This window comes from Taudactylus pleione, unplaced genomic scaffold, assembly GCF_031769625.1.
Source record: "Taudactylus pleione unplaced genomic scaffold, aTauple2 ptg000152l, whole genome shotgun sequence".
In the NCBI taxonomy this organism is placed as follows: domain Eukaryota; kingdom Metazoa; phylum Chordata; class Amphibia; order Anura; family Myobatrachidae; genus Taudactylus; species Taudactylus pleione.
The window spans coordinates 3054745-3082044 of record NW_028284554.1 but is presented as its reverse complement, the minus strand read 5'-3'; the positions used below and the strand labels follow the sequence as shown (position 1 = coordinate 3082044).

Sequence of the window (27300 nt, the reverse complement as noted above, 5' to 3'; positions counted from 1 at the left end):
CACTAACATTGGGGATCAATGAAGATGTCCCCGAATAGGCCTAATACAGCTGGTAGGGGTACTTAAGTTGTTTCAATAGCTTCTAATTAGCGTCTTTGCACATGTGGTGAAGAATGGCATAAAGCAGTATTTTTTGGAGAAAATAAGTAGTCCTGTCAAACTTGGGGTACTTCAAAATGGGCGCTAGCATATTTTAAAGTCTCTAAAATGAAGTTAAAAATATCGTAAAAAACACCAATTGCAAGCACCTGCATTAAAAAAAAAACCCTCACCCCTACTTTTCCGCTTAGTGAAATGACGTCATCCGCGATACTTTTCTGCGGATTCCGACTTTTCGCCGCTAATTGAATACGGCCCATACTTACAAGACTTCATCCTATCCTCTCCTATCTACATTGGTGACCTCATCTCCCTCCACACTCCCGCCCACTTCGCTCCACCCATGAATGCCGTCTCTCCTCCAAACTGAATACTTTCTCCAACTCTCGCCTCCAAGATTTTGCCCGTGCTGCACCTCACCTCTGGAACACTTTCTGTTCCCATTAGACTCTACACAAAATTTCAAACGGGCTCTAGACCCACTTCTTCATCAAAGCCTTCCAGCTCCCATCCAGACTCACTGCCCCTTGCTCACTGTCTCTCCACTCTGTGTTACCCAGTCTATCTATCTACCTCCTCCTATAGACTGTTAGCTTTCATGAGCAGGGCCATTTTCCCTCATATCCTTTTCCTGGCTTCTACCTCCACAATCTCCCAACTGCCTACAACAGCATCCAAAATTTGGGTTCTGCCACCCTGCTGCCTATTTGAGTAGCATGACTGCTGATGCAGCAATGTTTATAAACAAGGTCCATGTTCTCCAATGTTCTGTATTGAATGTCACTTTCGTCTTGTGTTTTCTGTTCAGTGTTTGTGTACTTCGTAAGGTGCTGTGGACCCCTTGTGGCGCCATATAATAAATATCAATATTCTATATAAAAAAATCAATTGTTTGCATGTGTTTTCCCAATAAACTTGAGAACTTCTGTACCGGTTTTGATCAGCTTTTCACTGAAATGTTCCTTGAGATCCTCCGATTAACATCGGCTATACAAACACACACCAATCCTTTCTTCTCATCAGGAAGCCATTACAAAGATAATGTACTGTGCCTCTTCCAGCAGCAGCTCTTTGTATATCTGGGGGGCGGAGCTTGTGACTGACATGCTCCAGAGGACCCCAGTGCAGAAGAGGACTGAAATAGAGGGAAGGGGTGGCCACCACAATGCCTGCACAGCTCAGACTGATCTCACTGACAACCATACGAGTCTGTCCCCATCCACATTACTTTTAATCGTCGATTCAGTATCATTGAATAAAATTTATAAGCACTCAGCAACGACAGGTAGGCACTGCTAATATATAATAAAAATAAATAATAATAAAAAAAAATAAAAATACATTTCAAATATCAGAAGTTTATTTTCCCCCAAGAGAAATCCAAAAGGGAACAAAACAAGAAAACAGAATAAAGAATGAACACCTTTTGGAAAGCAGTGATGTCCTTTGTTAAATACTATAAGTCCTAATAATACTTTGGGACAAAACGTTACAATCAGATACGGACAAGATTATTTCCATCCCATCAATCCAGCGTGCCTGTTGATACAAAGAAAATACATTTTAGTTCAAAAACATTCAGTCCCCAAGATGTGGCATTTTCTGTGAGTCTATAACAATGTTAGCACAAGCATCAGAGGCCTCAGTATATGCATTTTTTCCCATTTAACGCAACTCAAAAAGGTATCAATCTGTGTATAGCCCTTCTACAAAGAGCTGCATGATAATTGATGTGAGGCTTTTGAAAAGTGCCAATATAGTTTCTACAAAATCCCATGAACAAATCTTGGAAGGCCAATGAGAGAAACTGCATTAGCAGTTAGCCACTGATGTTTCTATATTAAAGGCACAATCTGGATCTAGTGAGTACCAGGTACCAGATATTACACAGAGCACTTGTGGTAAATCATGCGTTAACATGACGCACCATACAAATGGATATCTAAAGCCGCATACACACTGGACAGTAATGTTAAATCGCATAGAATATCGTAAAGTATGTATGCATGATATCATTAACGATGCACGCTCCCGCGGAACGTTAATGTCTTTCATCGCATGGAGTTGTGCAAGTTCGGGGATGAGGGAGGGTGCAGACACTGAACGTTATCGTTAATGATATCGTTCAGTGTGTATGCTCAATGTCGGGAACGACATTGAGCCCAGTAGTGCAGGTGAAACACTTAACGATATGCTCCATGAGCGATTTCGTTAAGTGTGTTTGAGCCTTAAGTCTATGGTACTGTATTTTAACACATCATAAACAAAATAAAGTAGGTTCTACAAACAGTGAGTGTGTTTGAGTGAGTGTAGGGGTTAAAGATTAAAAGCGGTAAATTAAAGAAAGCAAAATGCACACTAAATTGCAGTTCAAAACATATACAAATAATTGATGCATCTCTGTCAGACGGTGCTGAATAAAATCAGAGGAATTTTGTGGGTTGAATGAATTGTACAAAAAGAATTTTTAATTATGAAGACATTTTTGACATATATTCACCCTTTTCCTGGTAGAATGCCCATAAGAGATTTAGGGGGAGATTTAATAAAGCTTGGAAAGAGATAAAATTGTGTTAGCCATTGTAGCCTATGAGCTACAATTCGCAGACCATTCCAGGGATCCCTCTCCGGCGATGGTCGTTTGCAGATGCATGTTCTGATGACTGCACATGTGCAGTTGTGCGGCTGGGTTCCAAAAACAGAAATAAAGTGGTCACATTATCGATCACTTCATTTCTAAAACATTGCAGCGACTGGCTTGCTGAATGTGAATATTAGTACATTCTGGCATTACTCAATTTCTTGTTGCCACGAAAAGCGGAAATAAGAAAATAATACTTATTGTGACCAATTCCCAGATAATAAATATGCCCCTAAAATGCTCTACAAAAGGAGAGCTAACTTGCCTTCAAACGTTAGAAATACCATATGAACAAAATACCAAGTGTTATAACAAGAAAATGGTGTGGCTTCCTAAGGTGCAGATTTTGCAAACAGGCAGCAGAAAGGTTAAAATAGTTCGATGTACTATTCTAACATCTTAATTGCCAAACATTCTGCAATATTGCAGCCAATAATAAGAGTTATGGTATAACATACCTTTGTTAACTCTTTTTCTTCGAGGTCCATAGGGTCCACAGAAATTACCTTGGGGTATGTGGTTGGAGTGATCCAGGCAAACAGTTAACAAGCTCTCAGCTCCCAGGATGCACTGGGTCCTCCTCCATATATATCCCGCCCTGGCTACAGCCAGTTTGTTACCAAGCCAAAAGCAGAAGGAAAAAGATTAGAAGAAAGGACCCTTGTACTCTAGAACCACTCTCTCAAAGAAGAGGGAAGCACAGAAATACAAAAGAAAAGATTACCCAATAACACAAGTGCGTTAGGGTGGGTGTCCTGTGGACCCTATGGACCTCGAAGAAAAAGAGTTAACAAAGGTATGTTATACCATAACTCTTATCTTCTTCATCTGGGTCCATAGGGTCCACACAAATTACCTTGGGGATGTCCCAAAGCAGTTCTCTTTAAGGGTGGGGATGCTTCTGTGTCTCAGTAGAAAGGATGATTATTCACTGCCAGCCGCAGATCCCAGCAGCGGCAGCCCGACAGAGGAGGAAATCCCGATCGTTCCCAGGTAAGTATAAACTAACCTAATTTTACCCCCTAACCCTCCTTTAGGGTGCCTAACCCTAATCCCCCCCCTGTGCCTAGCCCTAGTCCCCCCCTCTAAGTGCCTAAACCTAAACCCCCCTTACCCACCACCTAAACCCAAGGGGGGGGGGGTGCCTAACCTTAACCTCCCCCCGGGGGTGCCTAACCCTCCCCCCCCCCTAACCTCCCGGGGGGTGCCTAACCTTAAGTCCCTCCCGGTAGCCTTAAACTTAAACCTCTCCCTACCGCAGCTGTCCGCGCCCGGCATCCCTTCGATCAGGATACCGGGCGCCGGTCTCCCGGCGTCAGTAAAATGACAGGCGTCTAGATTTAGACGCCTGTCATTTAACCCTCTCCGGGATTAAGTAGTCTGGAAGCCGGTGGTCGGCATTCCGTCCGCCGGTTTCATAAACGTATACCGCTGTCACTGTGTTAGGAGATCAGCCTGTGTGTACACGAACCCATCTGGCCAGAGTCTGTTTGTTGGCAGGCCAGCCAGACCCATCTGGCCAGAGTCTGTTGTATGACAGCCATACAACACAAATAGAGAATCTGTTTTCCTAATGGAGTTGGTGCGATCCAAGTATATACCTGAAGCCTGAAATGCTGGAACCACAATTTCTTCATTCACACGGAACCGGGATACAACCTAATGGGGGGTATCCACTAAGCGATTTAAACAAGCGATTGCACGATAACGGCATCGTTATCATGCAATCACTTGCAAATCGCACATGCATCGTGCATGTTTTGGACGGAAGCGACCTGCGATGCGCGTGTCCACGGGTCGCTTCCGACATCGCCCGTACATGCAGGTCAACCTGACTATCTCGTCAGGTTCTGCATGTGCGGGGATGAGGGATGTGCCGGGATTGAACGAGTGAACGTTCAGTCTATGCACATCACTAGCTATACAAACGACAGCACGACTGCAATGTCGCAATCGTGCTCTCGTTTGTATATCGCTAAGTGGATACCCCCATTAGGCTGGCAACCCACCCTTGTATGAAGAGGAGAGCGAAAAGAAAGGGCTGCTAAATCAGAGACCCTTTGGGCAGAGGCAATAGCAAGAAGAAATACTATTTTTGCTGTCAACCACTTAGGGTCTACTGATTTCAGGAGTTCGAATGGGGGAGCCTGTAGAGCCCTGAGATCCAAAATCAAATCCCATGGAGCTACCGGAGGGACAAAAGAAGGCTGAACCCTCAGAACACCCTGAAAAAAAAATGTCCTAAACATTAGGTAACGGGGCGATCCTTCGGTGAAACCAAACTGAAAGTGCAGATGCATGGACCCTCAGGATGGCCAGATGGAGACCCAGATCTAATCCCGCCTGAAGAAAGGAAAGCACTTGAGAGACCCTAAACACTTAGGGATCATACTTTCTATGTTCACACCACTGAAAATACGAGTGCCAAATTCTGTAATAAATGCGGGCAGAGGAAGGTTTCCATGCCCTAAGCATTGTCTGAATTACAGAAAACCTTTAGCTCTTAGGACGGAAGTCTCAAGCGTCACGCTTTCAAAGACAGACGAGGAAGGTCCGGATACAGGCAGGGACTCTGTATTAACAGGTCTGGACTTAGAGAAAGAGGCCATGGAGTGTCTATGGGGACACTCTGTAGGTCGGTGAACCAATGGCATCTGGGCCACGAAGGGGCTATCAGTATTACTGTCCGCCCTCCTGTTTGAACTTCTTGATGACCCTTGGAAGTGAAAACAGAGGAAACAGATACGCCAGTTTGAAGTTTCACTAGATCACTAGAATGTTTGACACTTCCACCATGACAGCCTGGCTCCGCGTGTCACCCTGACGGCTGAGGTAGGCTACTGCGGTGGCGTTGTCAGATTGTACCTGGACAGGCCTGCCCTTTAGTACTTCCGGTGCTTGACCAGCGCTCTGAATAGCGCTCGCAGTTCCAGGACATTTATGGACAGGAGACTTTTCCTGGTTGTCCATTTTTCCTGAAATGTGTGTCGACCCGTCATTGCGCCCCATCCGCGGAGGTTGGCATCGGTAGGGAGGAGCACCCAATCTAGAATCCAGAAAGGGCGACTCTTGAGATGGCACTTCTGTAACCTAGTGTTCCCTCTAGCTCTGGTGGCAGGCAGGGCGCTGGAGCTAGAGAAGGCACTTCCACGCGCACCCGAAAAGGGGGCGGAGCCATTGAAAAGGGGGCGTGTCTATAAACACGTCACCTCTTAGTCACACTTGGGGGCGTGCCCGGCACTTACGAACACGCTGGGCAGCCCCCAAGCGCTGCTGACAGGGAGAATAGTTGCCGGACGCATGCGCCCGGCATCTATTCACTGGCGGTGACTGGGTCACCGCACATTTCCCCACCCGCGGAACACTGCAACCCGTGGGTGAAGATGGCACCCGCAGGCTGTGAGGGCAGGGCGCAGCGCCCCGCTAAAACAGCCTAGCAGGAATGCTATAACCACGATGACAGGGACAGTCGCACTTCTGGCAAAAGACGGATTGTCTGTGACTTTGGTTCCAGTGCGAGAGGATTAACTGCTGCAACGGTCTGCAGTGGAACTGGGGATATTCCACCATGTCGAAGGTGGACACCATGGATCCCAGAACCTGCATCTCTAAATGAATAGATACTGACCGTCTGTGAAGAAACCTGCGTATCCGCAACTGAAGGGCCGCAATCTTGTCTGGAAGATATATCCTCTGTGCCAGAAAATCCAAGCGTGCCCCAAGATGCATCATCTGCTGTACTGGAAGAAACGACAACTTCTTCCAATTTATGATCCAGCTGTGTCTGTGTAGACAGGCAATTGTCAGTCTAAGATGAAGCTGCAACTGGGACATCGGGAAGTATAGCAATCCTACGCTGAAACCACACAGAGGGCGGAAACCTGCACCTTCAGTGAAGCAAGGCGAAGACCGTGATCTAAGCCCGCCTGTAGGAAAGCCAAAATCCTGAATATCCTAGAAACCTGAGGATCATAGCCTCTAAGTCGACACCATTCAAAGAAAGTATGCCACACTCGGTGGTAAATTCTTGCAGAAGATAGCTTCCGAGCTCTGAGCATGGTGGAAACAACAGAGCTGGAAAAACCCCTGGACCTCAAGAGGGCAGCTTCAACAGTCACGCTGTCAAAGACAGACGGCCCAGGTCCGGGTGATGGCAAGGACCGTCTGGGGGCACGCTGTAGCTATCAGCAGGAGCGTGCCGCCTTCTTGCTTGAATTTGCGTATCACTCGAGAAAGAAGGAAGGGAGAATGGAGGGAAGAGGTACGCAAACTGGAAGGTCCACCTGACCGACAGGGCATCTACTAGAAGCGCCTTTGCGTCTCTTGTTCTTGACCCGTACACAGGCAGCTTGTGGTTGTGTCGGGAGGCCATGAGATCTACCTCTGGAAGGCCCCACTTGTTCACCAGTAGCTGAAACACCTCCTGGTGAAGAGACCACTCTCCTGGATGCACGTCTTGATGGCTGAGAAAGTCTGCTTCCCAGTTGGACTCCTGGTATGAACACTGCCGAGATGGCAGGGAGATTGCCTTCCGCCCACGCTAGAATGCGGGACACCTGTCAGAGCTGCCTGACTGCGGGTTCCTCCTTGGCGGTTTATGTAAGCCACCGTGGTGGCGTTGCCAGACTGTACCTGCACGGGCTTTCCGACAGACGTACCTCCGGGGACAGCACCATTGTCTGAGTCTTTATCCGGTGGGGCAACCCATTCCATCTGGAGAGGATCAACTTCTGCAGAGGACTGGAGTGAAACTGGGCAAACTCCACCCTGTCGAACATCGACACCATGGATCCCAGTAACCTCATCGCCGAGTGAATAGACACCTGGCGACTCTGCAGGCAACTGCGTACTCTTGCCTGCAATGCAGAGATCTTTTCCTCAGTCATAAAGATCCTCTAATGTTGGGAGTCCAACACGGCTCCGAGATGGAGCATCCTCTGTGATGGTACCAGAGATGATTTCTTCCAGTTTATCAGCCAGCCGTGAGCCTGCAACACAGAGACTGTCAGTTGCAGATGGCGCTGAAGGACCTCTGGAGACCTTGCCAAAAGCAGAAGGTCGTCCAGATAAGGCAACAGGCGGACCCCCTGCGTCCGCAGGTGAGCTGCCATGACTTTGGTAAACACTCGAGGCACTGTGGCCAGACCAAAGGGCAGTGCCTGAAATTGGAAATGTTGGTCTTTTACTGCAAACCTGAGGAAATGCTGGTGTGCTGAGACAACAGAAATATGCAGGCATCCTGAATATCTAGCGACACCATAAAATCCCCAGGCTCCATCACCAAAATTATGGAGCGCAGAGTCTCCATCCTGAACAGAGGAACCCTCAAAAATTTGTTGAGTGATTTGAGGTTGAGGATGGGCCTGTAAGACGAACTGGGTTTCTGTACCAGAAAGAGATTGGAGTAATACCCCAATCCGCTCTGGGACAATGGGACCGGCACTATTACTCCAGCCTGGAGCATACAGTGGATCACCTTCCAGAATTCCTGGGCCTTGTCTTCATGTGACTGAAGGCAGTGGTGAAAAACCCGACTGGGAGGCCTCCGTCGAAAGGAGAGGGCGTACCCCTGAGAGACCATTTCTCTTACCCAAGTGTCTGTGGTTATGAGACACCAGCACTGGGCGAACTGAAGAAGTCGGCCTCCCACTTTGGGGACCCCCAAGGGGAGACCTGTCCCGTCAGACGTCCGACTTAGGAGTTGGACGTCTTGTACTCCAAGCCTGCTTCTTTGGCTTGGCAAGTTTCTTGGCCCCTGCCTGTCTCGGAAAGGACTGCACTTTGAACTTACCCTGGGCCCTATAGGGCTGAAGTACCAGACCCTGATGGGACTGTCGCTGATGGCAGATACGCAGACTTAGCCGCTAGCAGAGTGGCCACAAATTTTGTCCAGATCAGGGCCAAACAGGACCTGTCCTTCAAAGGGCAAGCATTCCAATCCCTTTTTGGAATCTGCGGCTGCTTTCCAAGAACGCAACCAGAGGGCGCGGCGTGCAGCCACTGCTGCTGAGTAAATTCTGGAAGTGAGAAGCCCTATATCCAAGGCTGCCTCATTAATATACGTAGCTGAGTCTCTGAGGTTACCCACTAACTTCACCTGCTCAGGTGACGAGTCAGGGTCTAGAGACATCTCCAAGCTATCAGCCCAACGATCCATGGCTCTGGCTACCCGGCACACGGCCATTGCCTGTCTGGACGCCCCCCCCGTGCAAGGGAATAAATGGATTTCAGGCATAGTTCCACCTTGCGATCCGTGACATCCTTTAAAGAGGACATGGAAGGCATGGGCAATGTAGCACTCCTCACAAGGCGTGTGACATGAGAATCCACCTGTGGAGGGGTTTCCCATTTGGAAAAATAATTATCCGCAAAGGGGTATGCAAAAGCCCAAAGTTTTTGAGGCTGGTACCGCTTACCTGGATTTTTCCACACCTCCTCTAAATGATCCACTAACTGACCAGATAGAGCAAATACAGTGGCATAACCCTTAATATCCTTAAAGAAGGCATATTTAGATTTGGCCACGTGGGGATCGTCATCTGTAATAACCAAGGCCTCACGGACTGCCCGTATAAGGCCAGATATATACATTTTTTACTTAGACTCCACCTCCCTAATACGGGAGAGGTCCAAAATCTCTCGGTCATCAGATGTCATGTCATCCTCCTCATAATGAGCAATCTGAGACACTAAAGGCCACTTTGCGGGCCGCAATGATGACTCCCCCTGTAAAACGTCCGTCAGGTGCTTTACCGTATTGGACAATGAATTTACCCACGCAGGTTCCTGGGAGACCTGGGGGGGTGACAGTGGGAGACACTGGGGTACCATCAACTGTCTAGGAAACCCCTGCATGGGTGATGACCCGAATGACTGCTGCGATAACCCCATTTGGGGAAGCTCAGGGGGAAACGCCAACTGACCCACCAGGGTTGTAAGTGCCGTAGCAAAAACAGGCCCAGGGCAGTTCCTGCACAGGCGCACAGTAATAGGGCGTGAAATTATATAACGTGCCCGACATACACCTTCAGTGTGTCCCTCACTCACCACTAATGGTACACCTTAGCTGGAGAGGAAAATTATGTTCACTCTCAGACATGATGAGTGTAACGGAGTGTATGCGACTCCCCTCACAGACAATATATTTTACTGTGAGGCAATGAGGACCCTGCAACACCGTACCGCAAGGGCTTTAGCAGAAGAAGAACAGGGATAGTAAAATGGCTGTCAGAAATGAAAGTACAGGCAAACAGCGCTAGCATTAAGTCACATACAATGCAGAAATAACTCCCTGCACTATTAACACTGTAATCAACTACACAGACACAGAGCCTGGTAGGAACAGTGCAGCATACTCTGACCTTACTCTGGAGGAGTGGTATGCAGGGGGACCCGGACCGCAATGCCTGTATCAGCTTCCAGCAGCGTTTGTCATTCCCAGCACATGTAGTGAGAAAATGGCCGCTGAGGAGCAGAGAGGAGGTGGGCCCGGGGATGAGCGCTGACACAGCCCGCTCAGACCGCTGTGGAATGGCACTGTGCAGCGGGGGAGGCGCCGGCTGTTAAGACAGGGAAAGCGCTCTCCCCAGGCATGCTATTAACCCCTGGGACGCTGCGCTGTACCGCACCTGTTGCGGTCCGCTGTCCATGGTGATCTAGTGGAAGGTGCAGGATCAGTACCTGGACCCACGCGCAGCCAGTTCCCAGGGAGCCCCCTGCCTGGGGACCCAAAGGACTGTTACTGGCGGGTGCCCGCCGCGGGACCCCGCTGCTTACCTACCCCCTTGAATCCGGCCACAGTCCTGGTAATCCGGGGGTCACCGCTAGCTGTGACCCCAAATACCTATCAGCATCCCCGCATCAGTACCGGCGTTCTGGTCCGGAGGGGTTTAGGAGCGACAGCATGGACATCAGTACTGACTGTCCATGCTGTACAGCTCATCTTGTGCAGCACAGCTGCTCTTTGAAGAAACTTCAGGGGCCATTACAGCCCCACTCTGTGAACGTGGCTCCTGGCTGGACACCCACGAAACTGATTTGCTTCCTGGGAGGCTGAAAATTAGCTCTGTGGTGTCCGATGCCCGACGTCATCACCTATACCCCAAGGTATTCTGTGGATACCCTATGGACCCTGAAGTAAAAAAAAACAAAAAAAAAACTAAGTAGTGCAGTTGAAAAAGAAATCGCACAGGTGAGTATGCATACATCTATAATGATAACAAGAGATATGGTAAGAACTTACCTTTGTTGTCTTTGTTTCTATAGGGTCCACAGGGTTGACCTTGGGGTATAGGTTGGGAACCAAATCCGTGCACCACGCAGTTAAAGCTTTTAGCTCCCAGGATGCACTGGGTCCACTCTCCCTATAGCCCCGCCCCCAAGCCAGAGGCACCTCAGTTTGTAAGTAGCCAAAGGCCGGAGGAGAAAAGAAAGAGAAGACTGGAACACTCAAGAACCATACCCACAGAGGAGGAGACGGGAAACCGGTGACCAGTTACACAGCCCATATGAAGCCAGGTGCGTCAGGGCGGGGCCCTGTGGACCTCGTAGAAACAAAGATAACAAAGGTAAGTTCTTACCATTTCTCTTGTTTTCTACTTCAGGGTCCACAGGGTTGACCTTGGGGATGTCCCAAAGCAGTCCTTATAAGGGTGGGGACGCTCCTGTGCTGAGAGGAGAATTCGTCGCCCAAAGGAAGCATCCTGAGAGGCAAAGGAAACCAATGCATAGAACCTTAAAAAGGTGTGGACAGAAGACCACGTGGCCACCTTGCAAGGTAGAACAGCCGAGGCGTGACAGCGAGCCACCCACAGCTCGAGTAGTATAAGCATCCACAGAAACAGAAAGGCCTATCCAATGTGTAGGCCCCTGAGATAGTCATACGAAGTCATCTAGCCAATGTCAGTCTATTTGCCGGCCATCCTTTCCTGTGAAATCCAAAGACCACAAATAAGGAGTCTGATTTCCTGAAGGAACTTGAACGGATTACATAAATCCGGAGAGGCCGGACCACAGTCAATGAGGCCACACCAGCTGAGGACTGGTGACTGAAATATCAGTACCATAAGTTCCAGAATACTATGGAACGTAAAAACCACTTTAGAAAGAGACACAGGGAGAGTGCAACTCACAACCCTGACATGGAGGGAGAGGGAGAGACTCTGACTAATCTATAGACCATGTAATGGCAATCAAAGCTGGTGGTTCAAATGAAGGTCCCAGGAGGGCACGAAGAAACACTACCAAATCCCAAGGAGCCCCTAGGGGAGACAAACGGAGGCATAATCCAGAAAACACCCTGAAGGATGGATCCGATACCAGAGAGTGGAGCAATTCCACAGCTGAACCCTACTGACCGTGCAGAGATCCACACTCTCAGAAAGGCCAGACTGAAGTAGAGACCCAAGCCAGATGGAAAGAATGCCAGAACTTCTGGAAATCCTAAACACCGGAGGATCGTAGCGACAGGTACGATACCATAAGAATTATGTATGCCACAGTCTGTGGTAGAACCCAGCAAAAGCTGGTCTATGCGCTCTAAACATTTCAATAACGAGAGCCAGAGAAGCCTTAGGACCACAGTAGGGACGTAGTTAAAGACAAACGATCCAGGTCTAGGGAAAAACCAAGGACCCTGAAACAAAAGGTCCGGTTAGTGAAACAGCAGGAACGGAGAATCGATGGGGAGATTCCAAAAAACTAAGTACCAGTGACGTCTGGGGCAATCTGGAGCCACGAGCAGGAAAGCACCTCCGTCTCGATTGAAAACTTCCGAAGATCTCGAGGAAGAAGGGAGACCGGAGGAAACCGGTACACAAAGTGGAAGGTCTACTTCACTGATAATGCGTCACCGAAGGTAGCTTCAGTACCTCTAGTGCTGAACTCTAACACAGACAGCGTGTGATAGAGTCAGAAGGCCATGAGGACCACCTCTGGGAGGCCCCCTCTGCTCAATAGGAGTTGAAACCTCCCTTGGAAAAGAGACCAGTCCCCGGGAAGCACGTCGTGACGGCTGGGGAAGTCCGCTTCCCAATGGAGAACTCCCGGAGTGAACACTGCAGAGATGGCCGGGAGGAGACCCTCGGACTGTGTCAGAATGTGTGACATTCCTGTCAATGCTACCTAACGACCAGTGTCTCCTAGATGGAAGCCACTGTTACACTGTTGGACTGAACCTTTTCAGGTTTACCGTGAAGTATGTGTTAGGCCAGAGTGAAGGCCCAAGACAGCCTAAAGTTCCAACAAGTTAATTGGCAGGGCGGAATCGACAGACTTCCAACTGCCCCGAAAAGAATGCAGACCAGACACTGCCCCCCCAGAGACTGGAGTCTGTAGCAAAGAATACCCTGGATGAGATGGCCATAGCCACCCAGACAGAGACCGACACGCCTCCGGAGAGAGCATCATTGTCTGAACAGTGATCTGATGAAAAAACTCGTTCCATCTGGAGAGGAGCAGATTATGGAAAGGCCTGGAATGGAACTGAGCATATTCTACCCATCCGAAGGTATTAGAACGTGCAGTACAGAGTGTAATGACATATGTCGACTGCGTAGACATCAGCGCACTCCTAGTCGAAGATTGGAGATCTTGTCTTACGCCAGAAGAATTCTCTGATTCTGAGAATTACCGCAGGGCTCCCAGATGAAGTATACCCTGTGAGGGATGCAGGGAGGACTTTTGCCCTGTTGATTAACCATTTGTGCCTGTGAAGAAGCAACGGTTAACCTGACATGGCTGCAAAGTACCTCGGTGATCCTGCTAAGAGCAGGAGGCCGTCCAGATACTGGAGCAGTCGGATACACTGAACAGGTGAACTGTCAGAAAATCCATAAATCTGGTAAACCCCGGTGGGGCTGTGGACAGTCCAAAGGGCAGAGGCCGAAAATTGTAAGTGTTGCTGTGGCACAGCAAACCTGAGCCAATGCCGATGAGGACTCTATATGTACCCGTAGGTACGTGTCCTGAATATGCAGAGATACCATAAAGTCCCCAGGTTCCAAACATCGGATGATGGAGCATAGGGGACTCTTCCTAAGTCCAGGCACCTTTAGAAACTGGTTCAGGGATTTGAGACAGAGGATAGGCAAATCAGGACTAGTCGGCCACTGCCCCAGAAAGAAAGCAGAACAACCAGTCCCTCGCTAAGAGAGATAGTGAGGCTGGCCGAAATAGCTCTGCTTACCGCAAAGACTGTATATCTTTCTGGATTTGTAAGGCCCTGATCGGGTCTGAAGAAGGGCCCGTGTAACAACACATGTGAGGAGGCCGCCTGAGCAATGAGAGGCTGCATCCGTGAGATACTACAACTCCTACCCAAGTTCCGTGGTGACTTGACACAAGCACTGGGTGAACTGAGAAAGTCGGTATCTCACTCTGGAATCCCCCAGATGTAGACCTGTCCCGTCAGGCTGAAGGTTTATCGTTAGGTTTAGAAGCAGGGTCGTCTGGAAGTCCAGGTCTGCTCAGTACCAGGTATGGATGGCCATTGTGGAGGCCGACAACCTGGTACCTGACAACCCTTAGGCTGACCTTGAGGACAAAAAGACTTAACAGATTTAGTCCGATTGTAGCAGGGAGTAGCTGAAGGCGGTAATCCTATATTAGGAATACTGCCAATGTTGCTACAAACTTATCAAGGTCAGGACCAAACAAGATCTTCCCCATAGATGGTATCTGCACCTCTGCTTTCCTAGAGCACATCCCAAGGGTATAGCGGCGGATACAGTCGCAGCCGAAACCCTGAAGGTTAGGAGACTGGTATCCAATGTAGGTATTGCCATATATGATAACTGCATATCTTATGTGAGCAACAAAAGACATTTGAACCCCAGACATGTTGGTAGGACAGGCAACCGCCACTGAAAGCGAGAATATTGATTTTAGGCACAGTTATCACCTACGGATCCATAGAATCTGTCCAGGCAGGAAAGGGAGGCGTAGTAACGCCTGTAATCAGACGAGTAACATGCAAATCCAACCCAGGAGGTGATTTCTATTACTTGTGATGACCCTCAGGGAATGGGAAACAGGAGGCCAAATCGCTTTTGTGAGACCTCGTATCTGGCGACAGCCAGATTCCCGCCCAGAGATCTACCCGCTGGACAGAAACGGGGATCCCCACGTTAAACTGAGGGTGTATGGTACAGGTGCAGGATCGACATTCTGTATAACCAGAATGGACCTGACCACCAGCCCCAAAGCAGGGATAATAATAATACTTGAAATCGGCTCCCCCCGTGTGAGAGGGAAAGAGCCACAGGGTGTATATCACGCCATTTTGTGCTTCGTAGAAAACGACATCCACCCAGGGTGGCTGTTGTGGTAATCCCTGCAAGGGGAATTACAGACTGTTGTGGTACCAGAAGGAATTCATGTACTGTGAAAAACCCCGGCAGGGAGCGATAGTCTGTGTCACAGGGCAAAGTGCAAGAAACTGCGAGATACCGAGATGAAAAGGGCAGTATGGTGAAGTAACCCCAAGTTACAACAACGGGGCCCGCCCAGTGATCCGCAATGGAGAGGATCCTCAGAAACAAACCGCCCAAGGGGATCGTGCAAGGGGCCTGGCACCAGATGGCGCCGCATACATAACCCTTTCTGAGTCAAATCCTCCGCACTAATACCTGTAGTCCAAGACTTGCAGGATAGCAAAAATGGGTGCAGCATCGCACTCTATCTCCCGGTCAGACATATCTGACTATCGCGGAAATATTAAGCAGCGCTAAACTGGTCCAGACTGACGCTAAGATTAGCAACGTGCAGCACGCAACAGTGTGACAAGCCTCACAAATATTGACAAAGTATATATATGTGAGGTCTCAGAACCACCCTAAGTACTTTAGCTGTATTAGGGCAGATAGTAAGGAAAAGGGATAGATAGATAGATAGATAGATAGATAGATAGATATATATATCTATCTATCTATCTATCTGACAGGTGAGAGAAAAAGCACAGACAGTCAGCACTAGCATAAGTCACATACAATGCAGAAATATATATACATACATACATAAGCATGATATATAATATACTACAAAATGTCGCTACATTCAACTGCCCAGATTCAGTGTCTGGGAAGGCTATTGCACTGTGTACACTGACCTGATGGTGAGGTACGCAGGGGGACTGGACTAACTGCCATCTCCGGAGATCTGCTGCTGCAACACAGAGAAAATGGCCGCTGGAGACCTCAGAGGAAGCGTGGCCCGCGGAGGAAGCAGGTCAGCGACGCCAGACTATAACACTGAAAGGTGCGCTGAGCTGAGGGGAGGAGCCGCTACAACAGGGAAGGCTTCCTCCCCTGGCCAGCTATTAACCCCCGGGACGCCGGCTCCCAGCACCGATCATTAAGTCCCTGGTGGACTAGTGGACACGCGGGGTATGCCTCCACGGAGGGAGAGCCCGCTCCACTGCCAGCGTCTCCGGTCTGTCCCCAGAGATTGGAGGCCTCAGACTGCATATTACCTGCGGGCGCCGCAATGTAGCGCTCCGCGACTTACCTGCTTCCCATTGATCCGGCAGCAGTCCTGGGCACCCGCAGAGTCCAGCTAGTACAGACTCTGGGGTCCCGCTGAGATCCCCAAATCTGTACTGGCGCCTCAGCGCCGGCGGCGTGACGGAGTGGCAGCTTGGACGTCCTATGGACAGTCTGACGCTGAGTAGAGTCCAAAGTAAAAATAAAAAACTTTGAACTGAAAAAAATTAAAATAAAGCTTTACGGGCTGCTAATCAGCCCCCCTGTGATAACGGTGAACCGACTCCGACCGGGCACCAACTTAAACTGAGGAACCTCTGGCTTGGGGGCAGGGTTATAGGGAGAGTGGATCCAGTGCATCCTGGGAGCTAGAAGCCTTAACTGCGTGGTGTCCGGATTTGGTTCCCAACCTATACCCCAAGGTCAGCCCTGTGGACCCCCTATGGACCCTGAAGTAGAAAAGGTATTAATCAGGTTTATAAGCTATCCAGGTATTATAACATAGCGTTCCCGCTAGGCTGTTTTAGCGGGGCGCGGCGCCCTGCCCTCCTTCTGGAGGGCAAAAAGCACCCTGCCCTCCAGGAGGAGGGCAAAAAGCGCCCTGCCCTCACAGCCTGCGGGAGCCGTTCTCACCCGCGGGACGCAGTGTCCCGCGGGTGGAGAAACATGCGGTGACCCGGTCACCACCGGAGTATAGACGCCGGGCGCATGCGCCCGGCATCTATTCTCCCTGTCTGCAGGGCTTGGGGGCTGCCCGGCGTGTCCGTAAGTGCCGGGCACGCCCCCAAGAGTGACGAAAAGGGGACGCGTCTTATAGACACGCCCCCTTTTCCGATGACCACGCCCTCTTCTCGGTCTCGCACGGGCATGCCCTCTCTAGCTCCGGCGCCCTGCCTCCCGTCGGAGCTAGAGGGAACACTAATAACATCTATATTTGTAAATACTAAACCATGACATAATGCCCTTAATAAAATGTTCTTACCTTCCAGAAATGCAAATTCATCAATGGCATCTATTGCATTATCTGAAACACAAACAAGACTGTAAGGTTATTCCACACCAAATCAACACAGTGTTTCAAACTGTTCCAGATTGAAAGTTGGTATATTAATTGATGCCTTGGGTGTAAATAGAACTTCAAAACCAGTGTACATGTCAGCCTAAGATTTTGAAGTTATATGCCTTTAAAGTTTTAACAAAAAATTAGCCATTAACATTTTTTTTAAATAGCATTTGCAGTTCACCTAATTGAGCTAGAGTTGGGCAAGGTCTCATTTTAAACCTATTTTTATGGGTTTGCATATGATATATATCACCGCAGAATGTTTTACTGATCGCACCCAACAGGAGCAACAATTGAAAAGCAATACAATTGAAGACGGCCCATAATGTGCTTAGTGTTGAGAAAGTAAAATGCATTTCTGTAATGTTTTCCTCAGCCCCATCAAAAAGCTGTTGTTGTGTAATGCTGGGTACACACTGGAGCAATGTTGTACCGATTTAGCCAAATTAGAACGATAAATCGTGCAGTGTGTACGCATGATAAGCGCGCTCCTATGGTCGCATGCGACACCATGCAGTGTAATGAAGGATGGAAAGAGTGATCGTTCCGTCGTTAATGACATTACATCGTTCTGATGTGTACCCAGGATCCAATATGTCGGCCTGTCGTAACAGATGATCCCAAAATAACACTTTGTTCACACTGATGTTAATAAATCCCAAAGAGATTTTTTTTTTTTTTCTTTTCAAAATTTTTAAAACTTTTTTGAGAATCAAAATTTAGATTTTCAGCATTTTTAAGTTTTATTGAAACATACTGCTGAGTTATACAGTATATGATACTAGCTGGGATACCCGGCATTGCCATGGGTGCGGCTGCTATGGTGCCCGATCTGCATCTGTGGCCCACTGCTCCCCCTGCACCCGGCACACACACAAAGTGGAGTCCGATTGGCTTGCGACCTGTGCAAGATTCAAAATGTTCCGGTGCATGTCTGCCACTGCACCAGCTGTAACTAGCTGGCGGCCCAGGCCCCAAATCCACACCTGCTGGCTGCTGATGAAATATCAAAAAGTGGGAGCGATATGAAAGCGCCCCTAAATCAGATACCCTGATTTGATGTGGTAGCCAGAAGAAAAAGTCTTCGCAGTGAGCCATTTGACATCCACTGATTCCAGGGGTTCGAATGGAGGTTCCTGAAGTGCTTGGAGCACCACTGACAAATCCCATGGAGCCACAGGAGGGACAAAGGGAGGTTGTATTCGTAGAACACCCTGCATGAAAGTGTGAACATCCAGTATAGGAGCAATTCTGCGCTGAAACCAAATAAAGCAGAGACCATCTATCTGTGGTCTCCTTTAAGGAGGATGCAGTATGAATGGGCAAGGTGGCATTTTTAACCAGACGTGTTACATGATAATACACCGTTGGGGACACTTCCCATTTAGTACAATCAGTAGCTGGAAGCGGTTAAAAGGAACTGAATAGTTTTGGAATTTGAAACCATTTAGCTGGCATATTGCAAGCTTCACTCATTTGACCAGAGTGAGAAAACCCTGGTAAAAACCTTTTGTCGCTTAAAAAGTGCATGTTTTTTCTTAGGAGTGGGCTCATCCTCTTATATTTATAGAATAGTTTTAACAACTCTCACAAGAGCAAGTACATTTAGTTTAGGGGGTGAGAGATATCTGCATCTTTTGCCTCCCCAGGTGATATCTCAGAATCAGATAACTCTATGGATTGGGAAGATATAGGGGCATATATGTCAAAGCTTGATGTGAGATAAAATTGTGAAATGTATATCACCAATCAGCTCCAAACTATCATTTCTTAAAACACAGCCTGCAAAAGGTAAGGCTGGGTACACACTGAGATATATCTGTCTAATTCGTCTGATGGAAAGGAAAATCTGTTCTGTCTTCCAGGGTTTTGGAGCAAATTTCTATTGGTATTTACTCCCATACATTACCAGATTTTCCTCCCCACCAGACAGATTGGACAGATATATCTGTCAGTGTGTACTCAGCTTAAGTTAGAAGCTGATTGGTTGGCGATCTATATCTCACAATTTTATCTCACATCAAGCTTTGATACATATGCCCCATAGTATGTTTAGTAGGCTTAGTAGATAAGGGTTTGTAGCGTTCCCGCTAGGCTGTTTTAGCGGGGCGCGGCGCCCTGCCATCCTCCTGTAGGGCAGAAAGCACCCTGCCCTGCAGAAGGAGGGCAAAAAGCACCCTGCCCTCACAGTCTGCGGGTGCCGTCTTCACCCGTGGGTCGCAGTGTCCCGTGGGTGGAGAAATGTGCGTTGACCTGGGCACCGCCGGCATCTACTCTCCCTGTCCGCAGCGCTTGGGAGCTGCCCGGCGTGTCCGTAAGTGCCGGGCACGCCCCCAGGAGTGACGAAAAGGGGACGCGTCTTATAGACACGCCCTTTTTTCAATGGCCATGCCCCCTTTTCGGACGCGTGCGCCTTCGGCGCGCACACAAAGGTGCCCTCTTTGGCTCTGGCGCCCTGCCTGCCGCCGGAGCTAGAGTGAACACTAGTTTATCTTTGTGCAGTATTTGCTGAAAAACCATAGAGGTATTAGCCAAACTGGACTGAGGTAGACAGTATGTCTATCCATGGGGGGAGGCAAAGGATTTGCAGGGGGTGCCTGCTGTGGCCATCCCATAGGTGGAGCTACCACGGAGACTGCTACTTGGTCCACAAGTTTTGACAGCATTTGTGAAAAGGTAGCCCAGGGTGGGTCCTGAGGGAGAGACACCAGGGCTGATGGACCTGGGGCTGTGTAACAATATAGAGAACATCCTGAATGAGGTCCTCTGTGGCTAAGCCCGCAGAGAAGGACTTACGAGATATCAGAGTAGGAGGAACAGCATCAGGCTGCTTGTTATTCTTTCCTCTGCCAGACATAGCCACAAGTATAGAATACACAGTATGATACAGTGCAATGAACACCTTTCAGTATGTGTTGTATGTGGCACAATGTAGTGTGCAACCACAGTATATTTGGCACAGTGTAATGTGCAACTGTGCTGTATATAGTATGTGATAGTCCTCAAACTTAAATAGCAGATGTGAGGTACAATGAACTTCCTATACCTTAGTTTGTTAGGGTATAGTAGAAAAAAGGAACATGTATAAACTGACAGTATAGAAAAGAGATTAGCACTAGCACAAGTCACATACAAATGCAGAAAAAAACATTACATGTCTGCAATGGGCACTAAAATCAACTACACAGACCACAGTGGCTGGTAGAATATAGCACTGTATAACCTGGCCCAGGGAGACTGGACCCAGCGTTTCCCGGAGACCTGCTTGAGTAAAATGGCTACCGCGCGACTCTAAGAGGGCAGAGGGTGAGGGAAGAGCAGCTCAGGGAACACCAAGACCGCAGCAGAATGGCGCCCTGAGCTGGGGGAGGGGCGCTTATCTCCTGGTTGACGTTAACCAACGGGTCCCCTGGCCTTTATAATATGCCTCTGCGCCAGTATCGTTATGCCCCGGTGGTCTAGTGGGCGAGCCAGTCTTAACATCAGCGTCTAAGTCTGTCTCCTGAGACAGGAGGCAAGACTGCACTAAGACGCGGGTCCCCACGAACGGGGTTCCGCCTTATCTATCCCCTCGATTCCGGGCTGCAGTTTGGGGTCCGGGGAGCCAGCTAGTAGTCCTCACTCGGAGCCCCGCCGGGAGTGGCTTGGTGTCACAGCGCCGCAGGGGGGTGATGGAGCGGAAGCTGATCCGTCCGGAGGACAGTCTGGTGCTGCTCGCCCGTTTGGTAAAAAATAAAAAGTTAATGAAATCATAAAATTAAAGCTTGGGCTGCTTAATGCAGAGTAAAAAGAGTAGTGGGAGGCCCCGGTGCGCAACTGTGCAAGACGACAAGTACATTAGAGTCTCTACTTTGAGAAATAGACGCCTCACATGTCCTCAACTGGCAGCTTCATTAAATGGTACCCGCAAAACGCCAGTGTCAACGTCTACAGTGAAGAGGCGACTGCGGGAAGCTGGCCTTCTAGGCAGAGTGGCAAAGAAAAAGTCATATCTGAGACTGGCCAATAAAAGGAAAACATTAATATGGGCAAAAGAACACAGACATTGGACAGAGGAAGATTGGAATAAAGTGTTATGGACAGACGAATCGAAGTTTGAGGTGTTTGGATCACACAGAAGAACATTTGTGAAATGCAGAACAAGTGAAAAGAAGCTGGAAGAGTGCCTGACGCAGTCTGTCAAGCATGGTGGAGGTAATGTGATGGTCTGGGGCTGCTATGGTAAAGTGGGAGATTTGTACAAGGTAAAAGGGATTTTGAATAAGGAAGGTTATCACTCCATTTTGCAACGCCATGCCATAACCTGTGGACATTGCTTGATTGGAGCCAATTTCCCCCTCCAACAGGACATTGACCCGAAGTACACCTCCAAATTATACAAGAACTATTTAGGGAAGAAGCAGGCAGCTGGTATTCTGTCTGTAATGGAGTGGCCAGCGCAGTCACCAGATCTCAACCTCATTGAGCTGTTGTGGGAGCAGCTTGACCGTATGGTACGCAAGAAGTGCCCATCAAGCCAATCCAACTTGTGGGAGGTACTTCAGGAAGCGTGGGGTGAAATTTCTTCAGATTACCTCAACAAATGAACAGCTAGAATGCCAAAGGTCTGCAATACTGTAATTGCTGCAAAAGGAGCATTCTTTGATGAAAGTTTGAAGGACAAAATTATTATTTAAAATAAAAAACCATTATTTCTAACTTTGCCAATGTCTTGATAGTGTTCCCGCTATCCTGTTTTAGCAGGGTGTCGCGCCCTATCCAATTTTTGAAGTGCAGAACGCGCCCTGCCCTATTTCTGAAGGGCAGAACGCGCCCTGCCCTCCAGCGCAGCGGCCGCTGAGACAGACTGCGGGTTCTGCCTCCAACCACGGGTTGCTGTGTCCCGCGGGTGGTCAAAATTGCAGCGCAGCGGTCAGAGCAGGTGAATGGACGCCGGGCGCATGCGCCCAGCATCCATTCACAGTGACCGCAGCGCTTGGGGGCTGCCCGGCATGTCCGTTAGTGCCGGGCACGCCCCCAGGAGTTGCGAAAAGGGGGCGCGTCATACAGACAGGCTCCCTTTTCTTTGGCCACGTCCTTTTCCTGCGCGCGCCTTCGCCGCGCGCAAAAGTGCACTCACTCTGGGTCCGGCGCCCTGCCTCCCGCCGGACCTAGAGTGAACACTATCTTGACTATATGTTCTATTCATTTTGCAACTCATTTGATAAATAAAAGTCAGTTTTCATGTAAAACACGAAATTGTCTGGGGACGGGATAAACAAACATAACCAAGGTTATGTCCAACAACCACAACATACAGGCTGTACAAAAATCATCTGTCTGCTCCTTTGAAATATTTCATTTTTAAATAAGGGGCAACTTCTATTGGCTTATATTAATAAACTACAAGTAATACAAGATTTGAAGAGTGTACATTACAATTACATTCCTAAACTTGTCTGCCCTTCACTTCTAACAGTTTGGCACAGAGCTCTGCAACAATAAGAAAATTGTAGTCTTGTTTAGTCTCCAAATTTTAACGTAATGAATAAGAATGGAATGGTGGATTAGAATCTCCCCTACTAACTTCTTACCATGTATATTACCAGTAGTAAAGAACTTTCAATAGTACTAATTGCATTATAGGTCACTCCTATTATAATACCAATATGTCAGTGTTGGTTGTGCTTTAATTTGGCTGTATAAAGAGAAAGCCATTTATATGATATTATGAAAACTGTTTTATAGTATGTAGCGCTTGAGTTTTTAAACCATGGGCAGCACTGACAGTGTAATGGTTAGTATTACTGCCTCACAGCACTAATGTCATGTGTTCAATTCCCACCATGGCCACCACTGTGTGGAGTTGGTATATTCTTCCTATGCTTGTGTGGGTTTCCTCCCACACCCCAAAAATATACTGGTAGGTTAATTGGCTCCCAACAAAATTAACCCTATTGTGCATGTTAGTGTTCACTCTGCCTGCCGCCGGAGCTAGAGAGGGCAACCTTATGCGCGCCCCCCCGAAAAGGGGGCGTGGTCATGAAAAGGGGGCGTGTCTATAAGACGCGTCCCCTTTTCGTCATACTTGGGGGCGTGCCCTGCGCTTACGGACATGCCGGGCAGCCCCCAAGCTCTGCAGAAAGGGAGAATAGATGCCGGGCGCATGCGCCCGGCATCTATTCTCCAGCGGTGACCAGGACACCGCATGTTTCTCCACCTGCGGGACACTGCGTCCCGCGGGTGAGAACGGCTCCCGCAGGCTGTGAGGGCAGGGCGCTTTCTGCCCTCCTCCTGGAGGGCAGGGTGCTTTTTGCCCTCCAGAAGGAGGGCAGGGCGCCGCGCCCCGCTAAAACAGCCTAGCGGAACGCTATGCATGTGATAGGGAACATAGATTGTAAGCTCCACTGCGGCAGGGACAAATATTCTCTCTGTAAAAGCGCTGCGGAATATGTGTGCACAATATAAATAAATAGTAATCATAATATATTATGAAAATTGTTTTACAGTATGAGGCTTGAGTTTTTAAACGAATAACATAATTTAATGGCTAATAAACCATTCATTACAGTGCCACCTTTATTTATTTTAGCGATATACTCTTAATTAAGATTAAATATAAAAGTTATCATTAAAATCGTGTCACACACTATTAACAGTGCTACATACTGTGCAATAATTAGGCCGATCAGCTGATTCTTGGCTGGTCCATTCGATTAAATATGCTATAATGTGTAAGGCTGGGTACGCACCTCAACGACCAATGCAGCACCCAGAGCCAATTACAGTGTGCAGATCTAATTGAATCAGACTTGATTCATAACATTCTGCATCGTTTCATTGAGGTTTACCCCTAGTATTAAGCTCATTCTAAAATAATTTTGGCTTGTTTTCAAGGTTGAGAAAATTATTATGAAACACTACAGGAAATAAATGAAACCAATATAAACTGAATTAATTCATACCTAGGTCTTTGCGCTGTAGTGTTTTCCTCTTCCCTCGTTGAGCATATATATAGGAGTCTTTGGCAATGGTTTCAATGAATAATTCCTGTAGCAAAAAATAAATATTCTTTATTTTGCACACTACATATCTGCATGTTAAAGTCATGGTTGTATATACTATAGGGCAGGGGTTGCCAACGCAACGATCACAGACACTCGACCAGTTGATCACAGTGGACGCCCAAGCAGCATCCAATAAGAATCAGGTTGATTGTTACTGGCTAGCTCAGCAGTGCTGAAATGAAGCAGCGGCTGTCTGTTGGCTGTCAGAAAGCTGGTTTAAGGGGGTCATGGGAGCAGGGCCGACTTGAGGGCACCAAACCCAAATGGGGTGCAGTGCGGCCATCGCCGGTACTCTGAACGGATCGAGAACGGCGGGGCTTGCACTGAGGCTGCTGCTGGAATGCTCGTGTCACCCGCAGCTTGGGGACAGGGATGGACTGGGAGCTCCTCTCTCTCAGACAGGTCAGTCTTCTGTGGGGGGGCTGGGGCAATTTAATGCAAGTTAAAAAAATTTGTCAGGGACTATTTTTTTTTTTTTTCCTGTGGGGGGGGGGGGGGGGGGGGTGTCAGTGTTTGGCCCCCACGGTAAAAACCCAATGTGTGATTTTGGGGGGTCAGTACCCACGCTCATTGCTGCGAGGTCACATCCCCTTTTCCGTTCGCACACAAATGTGGTTGTTTGGTAGATCACAAAATATTTTCAGCTTTGAAAGCATATCACAAAGTCCAAAAGTCTGGGCACCTCTGCTGTATGCCTGCTATACAGTATGATTACACTTCTGGCTGTATTGCACTTCTTGTATTTGCTGTCAGATGAAGGTTGTAGTTGGTTTTACAGGACAAGATATGTAAATAATTTGGAAGGAGCAGAGTATATCTGAAGACTTGACTAATATTTTACTGCAGGGCTGTGGACTCAGAGACAATGTTGGGTGGAGTCGGTAGAAGTATACCAAACCAGATTCCTTTTCATTTTTTGCAATTGTCACCTGTTATAAGTTTTGGAATCGGTATGTATTACCGCTGGACCCAACACCGGCAGATGAAGATACTGACTAAGGCAAGAAAGTACCCAAACCCTCCCCTCTCCCTCCCCTAACCCTCCATTAGGGGTGCCTAACTCTAACCTCCCCCCCTATTGCCTAAACCTAACCCCCCCACCCCCCCCTCTCGGGGGGGTGCCTAACCATAAGTCCCGTCGGGAGTCCCTAAATACCTAACCCCCCCACCCGTGGCTATGAGGTCCCGACGGGCGGCTAACCTACGTTCGGTATGCCGGGATTTCGGCGTAGGGCTAATGATAGGCGTTTGTATTTAGACACCTATTATTAGTCCCATGCTGGGCTTTCACCGTCTTGGGAAGCCGGCGGTTGGCATTTCGACTGTCTCTTTCCTGACTACATCCCATACGTTTATGCCATTTTTTTTCTAGTTAACACATCCAGCCCTCATTACTGCCAATGGTAACTATGGTGCACAACTCAGCTTAGGAAGTGCCAGCGTCAGTATATTATGTTGACAATGACCATGTCATCATTCATAATCTCAATATGAGAATGTCAATGTGGTCAGAATGTCAATAGAGAACTTGACGACACTGATGAAATGTTGAAAATGTATTTTCCAGGTAAGTCTATAACCTTACTCCTAAACCTACAGCTGGTCCTAACCTAAATGCCAACATTTTCCACTAGGTCAACATTTTCCAGATGTCGACATTTGCAGCACAAGTATAAGAAGCATAAGCTATACAGTAAGCACGGGAAACGTCAGAGACCCAGGTCATCAACAGACCAGCAGCTCTCACCGTAGCTTTGCTGATGATGAACACGGACTCCTGACTGGCGAGAGACACATCCGGGTCCGACTTCATCAGCGCCTTCACCCGAGACATGGGCAGTCTGACAAGCTTCTGTGATGCTGCCTGTGGCGGAGGCGCCGGTGCTTTCTCGGATTCCTCTCCCGTATGTTTACTATCACTGTCAGTACCGGGAGCCTCAGGCGGTGACGCGGCCTCAGCCCCAACCGCCTCCTCCTCAGCAGCCATCGGTCTAGAGTCTATTAGGAGGGACACTCCGCTCTGCGTCCAGAGCGGGAAAACACCACAGTCATGACGTGCCTTCCAATAGTCTCTGGCTGCTGGCAGCAGGGCGGCGCTCCTATTGGTTATGGACACAGTTACATCCGGGGACTAGAGAGGTTGACTCTGTCAGTGACTTTCACTCACCATGGTAACGCCACATATATGAGTGTACCAACCCTCCCAGGACCGTAGAGGGCGCGGTAATGATCACACAACTCCCAATTGGCTATCCTTGCTTACTACCTCACAATAAGGATGGGACATCGAAAGAAAACATTGGAAGTACCGATGTTTTTAACATTGACTACAAAACATTATTTAGATATAAACATTGGTTCCGTGGAACCGATGTTTACCGATGTTTTTTTAAGCAAACTGTTTAAACATATGATAGACCAAACCTTTTAAAATAAACTTATACTGTGGCTATCTCCATGGAGGCATACAGTATATATATATATTCAGTGGCGTAAGTTCATCCCAGACGCCCGGAGGCAAGTTATCATTTAGTGCCCCCCCTATCCCCCATATTTACAGCCCTAAATGGGGTGAATATATTGTGGGTGATAGAGGAGGTGCCCCTTCAGTGCTGGCACCCGGTGGCAGGCGCCTCCATTGTCTCCCATACTTCTGCTCCTGTATATATTACAGTATGGTACTGAAATAGCGCTCAGTCCCGTAGTTTTTCTGTGTAGATGTGGCTGTTTTATATGGATGTCAGCCTCTATTTCACTATAATCCTGTTTTCACAGTGGCAGCTGTATGTTCTCCAGAGGAATCAATTGTTGTATGATCCCAGATTTACGTAAAACAGAAAGGTGAGAACAAGCGCCTTTATAGTGTAGTAGTATGTATAAAGCGGTGCACTCTCACTAGTAAAAATGCGTACCGTATTAACGAAAACAACAAGTGTTGGGTTAAAGATCCTTTTCCTGACTCCACCAGGTTGG

At 48.2% G+C, this 27300-nt stretch overlaps 1 protein-coding gene across 1 annotated transcript; it reads right to left on the bottom strand.

Moving 5' to 3' along the window:
* Positions 1–1437: 1437 nt before the first annotated feature.
* Positions 1438–26495, bottom strand: POLE4 (DNA polymerase epsilon 4, accessory subunit). The gene is made up of 4 exons (XM_088474295.1): positions 26075–26495; positions 24226–24310; positions 17201–17242; positions 1438–1638 (listed from the first exon to the last, which is right to left on the bottom strand). Exons 1-4 carry the CDS (start codon positions 26312–26314, stop codon positions 1625–1627), a joined length of 381 nt encoding a protein of 126 aa, XP_088330421.1. The 5' UTR covers positions 26315–26495; the 3' UTR covers positions 1438–1624.
* Between the last annotated feature and the right edge of the window lie 805 nt (positions 26496–27300).

Excerpts from the sequence above, each read along its gene's own strand:
- POLE4 (XM_088474295.1), bottom strand. The coding sequence starts at position 26,314 with ATGGCTGCTGAGGAGGAGGCGGTTGGGGCTGAGGCCGCGTCACCGCCT. Across the intron at positions 24,311-26,074 it reads TCATCATCAGCAAAGCTACG|GAATTATTCATTGAAACCAT; the intron begins GTGAGAGCTGCT and ends TTTTTGCTACAG. Across the intron at positions 17,243-24,225 it reads ACTACAGCGCAAAGACCTAG|ATAATGCAATAGATGCCATT; the intron begins GTATGAATTAAT and ends TTTGTGTTTCAG.